Below are 11,428 nucleotides of genomic sequence, written 5' to 3' on the forward strand. Positions count from 1 at the left end.
GTTTACAGGCCGCGGTCACGTGATCGGGGCTTTTAACGCAGAGCTGGATACCGGCACCCCCTAAAGGGGCCTGTATCTCGGGGGGCACGGGGTCCCCAGACCTAAAACCAACGCGGTTCAGCTCCGGAGACCCCCTGCACATCTACACTATCAATAAAAATGTATTTCAAATAATTTTTAATGTGTGGATGTTTGCGCAGAGAGAGAGCAGCGGATCTCTCTCTGCTGCAAACACATCTCGCCCCCGCCGCCCATACAGTAGTATCATTTATGTATGTGCATATACAGTACAGTACAGTACTGTACAGTACTGTATGTTAGGGCTTACAGGGGTTGTTGTTATACAGTACTGTATATATATATATACTGTATACTGCATTACAATTCATTATAGGGGACGGCTTCACAGAGAATAGCTCGCAAGCGCCACCATGTGTATTTTGACGGCATTGCAGTATTGTAACCAGCCGGAATAAAAAGCTTAAATTCCTGCCGGAAAATAACGCAATGCACTCTGGCTGAAAAATATCAGAAACCTGAATACACCCGAGTATACCCGAATTCGCGGGACTAGCCGTGCTCGAATAAAGTGTGTCGCCAGTGTAGGAGGGATTCCCTCTAGGATTGAACACTGTCTTACAGCGGAATCAGACTGCACGTTGAAAGGATTTACTCCATGCTCCATCAGGTCTGTCTACAATACACCTATCCACTTCTGAGAAGGGTCATTCTCTATTTGGTGACTATTGTGCTCTAGCTGTTTATCCAGTGATATTGGGATATAGTTCAGAAAATATGTCCTGATGCAGAAGAATTATGTTTTGGATCAATACTTTCTCTTTCCCAAGAAATTATACATCAGATGACTCTTCCTCTGTTAATAATTACTATTTTAATCTTAGTACTCTTTATATGTTGTGTTATTTTGTTTAGAAGAATGAGAAAATTGAATGCAGATATACAGATGCAGCGGCCATTATATTAACAAATCACGTGGTGTATACCTCGGAATACCCATATCATGCCGCGGGATTTCTTCCAACCATACCGCTTTAAGACACGAGTGCAGGAGAGTTCATAAAATGGCATTTTAGTGTTCTGGCTTTTAAACACCTGAAAGTGACACAGTAGCACAGTACTGTACACATTACAATTCATTCATTTCATTGCCTTTAATTGCACACAATCCATGAAATTCAAACAAAGCAACCGCGATAAAACGTGTGCCTGGGGCAATTGGGCACATTCATGCCGCGTGGAGTACAGCATCGCACACCAAAAGGGCGCTGTCATTTGTTAAAATAATGGCCGCTGCATCTGTAGCTGATGCGGAGTATAGATTATTATTTTTTAATTACAAGATCAGCTGGTCAATGATACTTTCAAGTATCAAAGAGGGGCTTGATAAATATTATTTTATATCTATATATTTTCTATATTTTCTAGGATAGCAAACAGTGTGTGTGTGTATATATATATATATATAAATATTTCCTCATTTTTAACAGCTATATAGGATTGCGCTTTTTTTCTTTCCCAATCTTCTAGGATTGGCATATCTCTTTAGAGCTGCATGTTAGTGGCCTATTTCTCCTTGATCAGTGCCTGATATTCTAATTACACAAATCTTGAATTTATCTATCACTTATCATTTTATCACTTTGTGCTAGTCCTAACGCTGATTTGATTTTTGTTTTATATTTTTATATATATATATATCTCACACAGACACACAGTATACCGCATGCACGCCTATATAGAAAGGAAACCCAAAGCTGTCATATCTATGCTATTGTATTAATAGACAGCGGTGCTCCAAGGAAATAGGTAATATAAAGACAACAAAGAAAAAAGTATCCAAAGAGGAGCACACAGGTATACCGTAAAGAAATAAACAATTATTATTCTTTCATTATTATTATTTATTGTATTTTAATATATTGTTCACCAACATTCTTTCCTTTCACTGTTTTCATTTATTTATATTTTTAATAGACTATGATCTATGAGATCCTTTATCAAAGCCCAATGGGACCTGCTGATATGATGACATCAATGTAAAGTTTAATCCAGAAATATCACGCAGTATTCACATTCTTCTACATGAGCATCCAGCGTTCCTGATGACAGCCCAGCTTTATGGGATCTGATGATAGGATGACACCATTACCAAGTCTAACTCAGAAGATACACAAAGCATTAATATCTTTGAACATGTGTTTCACACAAATTCCTGACGACAGCCTTATAGGAAATCAAATTGCGACCTATGAGATTTCATTTTATAGCCTCATGGGATCTGCTGATATGATGACATCAATGTCAAGTCTAATCCAGAAAACTACATGCAGCATTAACATCGTTCAGCATGAGCATCCAGCGTTCCCGATGACAGCCCAGCTTTATGGTATTTGCTGATATGATGACACCATTACCAAGTTTAATTCAGAAGATACATAAAGCATTATTATCTTTAAGCATGTGAATTACATGAATTCCTGATGACAGCCTTATAGGAAATCAAGTGACTATGAGGCTATCATGAATTACATTTCAAAGATTCAATCTTTTATTATTGTTTAGTGTTAGTAGTTGACACAGGGCATGGTATTTTCACTGTATTTATGTGTGAGACAGAGCTAAAAAAAAATTCTATTCTCTGTTGCTCCAGATTTCTCTTGCTGCAATACAATATTCATGATTCATGTCGTATTGTATTATGATACTGTTTTCTTGCCAGCAGAGTTAGCTTTGTTATACAATAGTCACATCAGCAATGCTTTCTGTTTGATTTTGTTGATATGCATCATGCTGGTATTATGATGTTATAGTGCTATGTTCATTGTAACACATGCAAGCACCCGATCTTCTGGACATTATAAACAAGATGGGGAAATCATAGTGACATGATGCCCTAACGTAGAGTACGTGGTGACGTCGCTATTGATCATTCAGCATCAGCTGCTTTACATGGGACGGACCCTGGACTCTGCCAGCTTGATTCAGTAACATAGCAACATTACGCGATGACACAGGAGACATGGTGACGGTGCCACTGACATTTCAGTATCAGCTGTGTTACATTGCTAGCTGCATTTAAAGTGTACTAATACTCCCACTGATAACAGATAGTGGGCACCGAATGACCGCAGGAGAGAGAAGGGATCTTTTTGACTACTGGTTCTGTTATAGCTTATCAGTAACCTTTACCCTCTTTTCTCCACACCTCCTCCGTGGGGAATTGTAACAATTTTAACCATTTAGTGTGTAACTATATATGTAATAAAACTTTTTTGTTTTTGTCGCTCATATTTTTGGGATCTGGCTATTGGAACATAGGAGAATCTAATTGTGAATTGTGGTAATGAGTGCAAATAGTGGGGTGCTTTGAGCCCATCTCTTTTGGGTTCCCTCTGTACTCTATATTATTTACCTCCCTTGCACCTACCTTCTATACTCAGGACACACAATATATAGGTGAGCAGTCATACCCATCCATTCTATAACTGGAGTAGTAGTGCTTTTCTAAGACGGTTTTGAATTTCTACTTAATAATACTACTATTCGGTGGAGGATAATGTTTATACGGTCATACTGTTGGATATATAATGTCTATTACTTGTACTATGTGGAAAGCTAATAAAAACTATCTAAAGAAAGAAAAAATACTTTTGTTGTGTGTGCTCATTTTTTATATACTTCTACAGTTAGAGGATTTGTGTATGGAGCCTCATAATGGACTTCTTTCCCATGTACAGAACACAGTATGAACTTGTAAAGTTAATCTTCAAATTAAAATTACGCACACTTGAAGTACTGTCCTGTATGGCAATAAAAGACAGGTTGAATTGCAATTAGATTTTTAGAACAACTCGCGATCGCCCACTTGAGTTTCTTGATGGTATTGCTGGCAACGCTAAAATGCAATTTTCTGCACTCGATAAAAACACTAGTAAACTTGCGTCTCGTGAAATGTTCGAATAACGGCCGCTGCATCTGTATTTAAAATGTCAATAAACATTTTACAGTATAACCTAAAACCATTATTTTTGTATACTGTATCAATGGAACAATGAAGAAGTGAGACAGTGCTAAGGCAAAATAATAATAGCAAAGGGAGAGAGAAACAATAAATGAACAAATAAATCAAATGGGAGCAGGATGAACAGATCATTTTAATAGGAGCAGTTATAGTTTGGAACAGATGTTTTTAAAAGTTCTGTTATCTAAACTATTTAAACTAATCTATTTAAATAGGTAATCGAGCAGTTGTAGATACTTCATGGTGCCAATCAGATGCGCCTGGTGCAGTGAAGGGTCCGAAGGCAGGTGGTCCTGAGCTTGGTGTTTCCCAGGATGACAATGCTGGACTGTGCTGTAGGGTAGATTAATATAAAGAACACAAATAACATCGACCACAGCTCTTGAAAAATCACAGTGGAGACCAACAAAGAGACCCCAGTAATGAAAAAAACTGCATACAGGACGATAAGAAGTACCATAATCCTGGCTGCTCTCAAATGAGCATCTATCCGGGGTTGTGGGCTGATGCCAGAGGCGTTCTGCTTCATTCTCCTGGCATGTGTCCACAGAGAAGTCAGTGTGAGGGCAATGGAGAAGAGGGTCAGGAGGAAAGGTAAACAGCATCCTAGAGTAATGATAATGGCTTTGTACGGTAAACTCAAATGAAAGGACATATTATTCACAAAGCTGCTGCCTGTAACATTTCCACTTCCCAAGAGAGGCTCTACATGGACTTCCCAAATGCATGGGATACTGATGGCAAAAGATCCCAATGCTGACACCAGAAGAAGCTTTGGCACCAAAGCAGAGATCCTGAACTTCAGATGGATAAAGAGATTGTGTTTGAAGGTGACAATTCTCAGGCAGTAGTAGATGCAGAGACAGGCAGTGAGCCAGAAGCTGAAATAGAGCTCAAACATCAGTAAAACGGATGTGGTTAAATACACCTCTCTGGAGAACAGCAATTCAGGGCACATCACAGCGAGTGATGCATTCACGTTCAGTCCACACTGCAGGATCACATTGTTCAGTGCCATGATAACCAGGATTTGATCACATGGGCTCAGTTTGTGGCCCATTTTCCAGTCAAAAAAGTTCACAGCCATAATATAGAAATTGAGGATGATCCCAGCTACACATTCAATCATTCCAATAAGGAACCCGACTATCAGAGTTACAGGTATCATCCTTAAGCGTGCTATTTGGAGCTGACTTTGAAAGTTATCTGTTGGGATCAGACTGTGAGGTGAAGTTGATGTTTTATAGTGACACTGATTATTTGACTTGATGCAAATCACCTTGGTGTCTTCTTCCTCATGAATCTCACAGCTGGTAAATGTAACCTAAGTCAGACATTTAGCTCTTCTGTGTCTCACTCTGTTATTTGTTGCCTTGGTCCTCTCTGTAGAACTGGAGAACAGGTGTTGGGATGTGGCAGCATCCTCTGGTTGAGGTGCTTCCAAGTGAGTTGAATCCGTGTGGCATAAAGAATTTCAGCTCAATCACGATAAATACAAATCAGCTTGAAGTAATCTTTCTGACCTCTCCTTGTGGTTTACTCCTAATAGCAGCTAAGGGGCTAAATTCCTTTCCCATACAAGAAACTATTAACCCAGAGATTGATATTCCTAAAAAAGTCCTTAATCAAGTCACCATGTAAAAGAAAATACCAGATTTTATCTCCCATACTCGGTACAATATATACAAAGTAATGATTACTAATTATACACTGATATATACAAACTGGGACTTTAAACACATAACGGGTTTCAATAAAATATACTGCTGCGGCACAGTTTATTCGAGCATTTGCCCGTTCTGTGCCGCAGCAGTAGCCTGGCGCGCGCCCGAGTGTGACGGGCGCGCGCCGAAGCAGTGGAAGAGCGCCCTCCGATCGGGGCGCTCTCCCTCCCGCTGCCGGGTCCGCCGGGTCCCCCGGAACCCCCTGCCGCCGTCCCGCAGATCGCGGGACACCAGGGCTCCCTCGGGGAGCCCTGGACGCGCGTGCAGGGGGCGCAGGCTCCCGAAGACGCGTGACCGCGCGTCTATGACGCGCGGCACGCCGAGGGGCGGCCACTAGCAAGCCGGGAAATCTCCCGGCTTGCGGATCTGGCCGCACTGCGATAAAGTGTGTCGCCAGTGTAAGAGGGAAGCATATTTCAGAGAAAGAGAAGAACTAGAACAAGAGGTCATGTTCTGGAGCTGGAGCGTGGGAGTCTCAGGGGAAATGTGCGGAATTGCTTCTTCACGGAGCGGGGGTAGATTCACGGAATTTCCCACCAGCAGAGGTAGCAGGTGCTAATATATAGGGCACAAGGCTATCCTAAATATGAAAGAAATCCGTGGATCAAATAGGATCGGAGGATTTGCAGCAGGTAGGACAATGAGCAGACACCTGGGCCAAGTGGTGCAGATAAAATTCCCTAATTCTATGTGACCCCCCACTGGCCGTGGCCTTACTGCTTAGGAATTCAAACTGAAAGCATGTAACCCCCCCACCCTACGGGGGAGGAGGAGTAAAGGGGGCGATGTGTGTGTGATTATTACAAATGACCGCATGCAAATCCAAGAGGTTTTCTATTACGTGTTTGTATATTTGGTTGTGTTTGCAATAATGATGCTATGCTCGGTTAGCTCTGTTGATGAGCTGTTATTTACCTATTTTAGCATTTTGGCAAGTCCACAGGATGTCACACAAAATGACATATTTGATTAAAAAAATAACTATTATCTGTTCAACCGTGTTTGCTATTTTCATGGCTGAGAAAGAAAAGTTAACTCTAATTATTACTATTATTACGCACAATTTAAAGTATTATGGTATTTTTGTGGTATTTTTGCTTTAGGTTTTGCCTCAAATAATTAATGTACATCTGGAAAATGTTAATGGGAAAACTTTTATCTTTTTTATGGAAGTGCAGTTCTCTGTAAGGCTAAGACCCCGCTGCCTCAGACCACGCCCCCGCACTGCAGAGAGGCGGCGCGGGGAGAGGCACTTGGGGCTTTTTCCAGTCCAAAGGGACCATTTTTGCGAGCGGGGGGGGGGGGGCGTGGCCAAAACGGGTGGGGGGCGCGGCCATGACGTGGGGGGGCGCGGCCATGACGTGAGGGGGCGGGACCGCCCCTCATCCGTTCAGCCCTCAACCATGTATTGATAGGTCTAAGTTGTTTGATGTTGCATTTATTTAATGAATGTACATGTTGTATACAACCACTCCATAATAGCTCAACTGTTCAGCCCCTCAGCCCCTCAACTCTTTAGCCCCTCAACTGTTTAGCCCCTCAACTCCTCAGCCGCTCACACACACAGACAGGCACTCACATACTCAGGCACACACATACACACACACAGACAGGCACTCACGCACTCAGGCACACCCATACACACACACAGACAGGCACTCATGCTGCTTTCCCCCCACACTCTCCTCCCCACTCCCCGAAGCCTCCCCTCCTCATTGGCTCACAGCCACACCACGTGACGCGTCGCCGCTTTGGATTACAATTCTCTAGAATCCCCTGCCGGCTGACGCATCACAGCGTGTAGTGAGCTGTGCAGTGAGGGGGGACTGGGACCGGCTCGGGAGGATTCCCCTGCTGGTGGGGAATGCTCGTGCGGCCGCCCGCACCACCGGGAGCAGCGGGTCCCAGCCCTAACTGTCATCCCCCTCTTTTTACTGGTCCATCCTCAGTTCCGCCTGTGTGAAATGAAATGCAGTGGTACATAAAATCATAATCTTACTTGAGTTCAGTTTGCAAAAAGATACAGTGTAGCAGTTAGTAAATGAACAAATCACTCACATATGTCTACATAAAGATGGTCTGATCACGCGTGACTCTCTCTCGAAAAACAAAGAGGAGTTCAAACCATAATACAGTTTTAATGCACAAATGATTAGATTCAAGGGGGATGGACACACTCACATTCTCCCGAAAAGTAAATCACAATGAGTGCTTTAAGGGCACACTCTCGCCACTCTGGGACTGCCTCTGGAACCGAAAGAGTCACGGCTGCCAGGGGACTTACACCGTGACTCTTTCGGTTCCAGAGGCAGTCCCAGAGTGGCGAGAGTGTGCCCTTAAAGCACTCATTGTGATTTACTTTCCGGGAGAATGTGAGTGTGTCCATCCCCCTTGAAACTAATCATTTGTGCATTAAAACTGTATTATGGTTTGAACTCCTCTTTGTTTTTCAAGAGAGAGTCACGCGTGATCATACCATCTTTATGCAGACATATGTGAGTGATTTGTTCACTTAACCACTTTCACACCACTTTCACTGGGTCAAGCTTAGTATTAGTTCATTGTGTGACAATATTCTCCGTCGGCGCATGCACAGTGAGGTGCTGAGAGCAGACGATACACGCTGCTACACGGGGCTCAGTCTGTTACCCTCTGACTCCATCGAGTGCTTTTACGCATTAATTTGGACTATGGGACTGTCTAAAGAGACTGCTTGAACACCGGTACATCGGCTGTTACTCTATCCTTGCTTAAGCTGCACGATATGAATCAAGACTCTTGATGAAATCATCTCTCCATAGTTCCTGGTCGCAGTGAGCGGTAACAGCTACATTGTAGCTCTATGTGCCTGTTTACCTTTTATCTGATGTACGCAGAACCTTGAATTCCTTATTTTATAAACACTGTTTTTATTAATTCACGATGAGCGTTGTGCTCTGTGTTTTGTTTTGTTGTTTCAAGAAAGGGGAGTGTTTGTGTGTGTGTGTGTGTTATATGGGGGATTATTATGTGAATGGTTCGAGAGGAGGGTTATGTGTATGGCGGGAGCAGGGCTATGTGTATAGGGGGTGAGAGTGGGGTGGGAGAGAGGGAAAGAGGTCGGGGAGAGAGAGGGAGGTGGAGAGGGATAGGTCTGGGTGAGGGCGAATGAGGGAGAGAGAAGTGGGATGATGGAGGGAGAGATAGATGGGCATGAGGGAGGGAGAGACAGGTGGGAGCTAGGGAGAGAGTGAGAAGTGGGGATGAGGGTGAGGGTAAGGGAGAGAGAAGTGGGGGAAGGAGAGTGAGAGAAGTGGTTGATGGGAGATGAGAAAGGTGTGAGAGGGCATGAGGGAGAGAGGGATGGGGAATGGGGCAGAGAGAGGTGGGGGAATGATGGAGAGAGAGGTGGGAAATGAGGAAGAGAGAGAAATGGTGGAGAGAGAGTTGATAGTGTGGGAGAGAGACAGGGGCATGAGAGAGATAGAGAGAGAGAGAGAGGTGGGGCCTTGGAGAGAGAGAGAGTTGTGGGAGTTAGAGAGAGAGATGTGATAGTGGAAGAGAGAGAGGTGTGGGAGAGCGGAGTGAAAGAGGGAGGAGGAAGAGGATGAGATGGAGGGGTGAAATGCGTGTGTAGCCATGTATCCTTTTGGCTACTAATCTGCCCTGCCTAACACATAAGCCTTTGTACAAGTGCAGGCAGTGTTAGGGTTAATCTGGGTTCCACTGCAGTAAACAACACCCTGGAGTGACAGGGGGCTGGGCGTAAGGCCTGTGTACAGTCCTATCATGGGCTCAGACCGAGGACCCTCCCCCTGGGTATAAAAGGAGCTGCAGAGGTACATTTACTGAGTGTTGAAAGTGTGGAGCCAGGGCTCTGGCAACCCTCCTTCCCCTCCTGCAAGTAGGGGAGCAAAGGGTCGACCTTTGGGGCCTCAAGCCCTTCGGGTTGAGTCCAGGGACCCCAAGAAGTGTGTACCTGTTGTATGCTGTAATGTACTGTTGTACTATGAAGACCATAGACCAGTTACTGCTTTTATACTCCTGCCTGTGACTATAGTTTAAAGGGGGAGTGCAAGAAGGTTTTTCCTGCTGGGACTTCAACCGGCACTGATGGGTCTGTGGGGAATAGACGCGCTGCAACCATGTACGAAATGAGAGCTCTATTTCCAGGAAGCCTGTCCTGTCTTCCCCACTACCATCAGTGGACACTCAGCAATCCTGTAAGCCTCACAGGTACAGCACAACGAGAGTATAGGAAACAGTGAAATCTCCCAGAGGGTGGGGGAACACATGTTACATTTGCAGGCGCTGCTGAGATCATAATCAGGACAGGCTTTTTGCAGTAAGAGAAAGGAGGTATGCTCCTGTTATGTACGAAAGAAGGGGGGGGGGCAGGTGAAGTGTCCAGGGTAGTCTTGCCCAGCAAGGGATCAACTTCCCTGCCAGTGGAACTGCAGCCTGTTCTGCTTCCTCATATGTTATAGCACATCCTACTGATGTGTAGGGCTACAACTAAGTAAGTACAGGGTGCAGAGGATTTTATTACTGCTTACATATGAAGGAGAACACCCCCAGTGCTAGACCACTGGTTATCCGCAGCAGGCTGGGCTTCCGTCATCACGTTTTCTCCCCGATGCGTGATCACGTCACCTCTACGCGTTTCACATCATATGACGCTTCTTCAGGAGGTATGATCTACTTGCTCTCATGGTTGCTTTTAATAGCAAGATGATACGATACGTAATACTATTACGATTGATACAGCAATCGAGAAAAGTATGGGTTATCCTAGAGAGGAACTTATAATTCCCAAGGCCAAAATTGTTCCATTTGGCGAGGGAAAATTACATGGAGATACACCCTTATTTGTTACAGGGTATTGTACAGGCATACAGTACCCCAGTTTAAGAACACTCACGTTAAGTACACTCGCGAGTAAGGACATATCGACCAATAGGCAAACGGCAGCTCACACATGCGCCTGTCAGCATGTCCTGCACAACAATACTGGCTCCCTACCTGTACCGAAGCTGTGCGCAAGCGGGAAGACTATAGAGCCTGTTACACATGCGTTATTTACATCAGTTATGCACGTATATGACGATTGAAGTACAGTACATGCATCGATAAAAGGTAGTGCTTCACTTTATTGTAAGTACATTTTCGCTTTACATACATGCTCTGGACCCATTGCATACGTTAATGCGGGGTATGCCTGTAATCAAGAAATGAAAATATTGCAGAAACATTGGGGTGTCCTCCATATGGACCCCGGGTTACAGAACCATTAAACTACAAAATCCAAAATAGCTTTTAGAAAAGCAAAAAATCTAAAAAACGTATTGGCACCTAGTGCGCTTAAGAAAAGTACCACAGTATCCAGTTCTGGTGGTAATTTTCTTTTGAAACCCAAAGGGAATTTTATATGTGGCAAATGTGTAATGTGTGCATACATGTCAAGAGATAAAAACATACATGTCGCTAGAAACAAGGAACATCTGATTACTGATTTCATCAGTTGCCTCACATCCTTTGTGGTATATGTAATTACCTGTCCGTGTAACTTAAGATATGTAGGGAAACTATTAGATCCCTTAAAACTAGAATTGGTGAACATATCAATGGGATTGAAAATGCTCAAACTAATCTAGATAGAGTGAAGAAAATTCATCATCTACTG

The 11,428-nt window shown here is 43.7% G+C and overlaps 1 protein-coding gene across 1 annotated transcript; it reads right to left on the bottom strand.

Moving 5' to 3' along the window:
- Positions 1-4,292: 4,292 nt before the first annotated feature.
- On the bottom strand, positions 4,293-5,210 carry LOC142470197 (taste receptor type 2 member 8-like). The gene has a single exon (XM_075577173.1). The coding sequence runs from the start codon at positions 5,208-5,210 to the stop codon at positions 4,293-4,295; it is 918 nt and encodes a 305-aa protein (XP_075433288.1).
- Positions 5,211-11,428: the final 6,218 nt, after the last annotated feature.

Source organism: Ascaphus truei, chromosome 19 (assembly GCF_040206685.1).
Source record: "Ascaphus truei isolate aAscTru1 chromosome 19, aAscTru1.hap1, whole genome shotgun sequence".
In the NCBI taxonomy this organism is placed as follows: domain Eukaryota; kingdom Metazoa; phylum Chordata; class Amphibia; order Anura; family Ascaphidae; genus Ascaphus; species Ascaphus truei.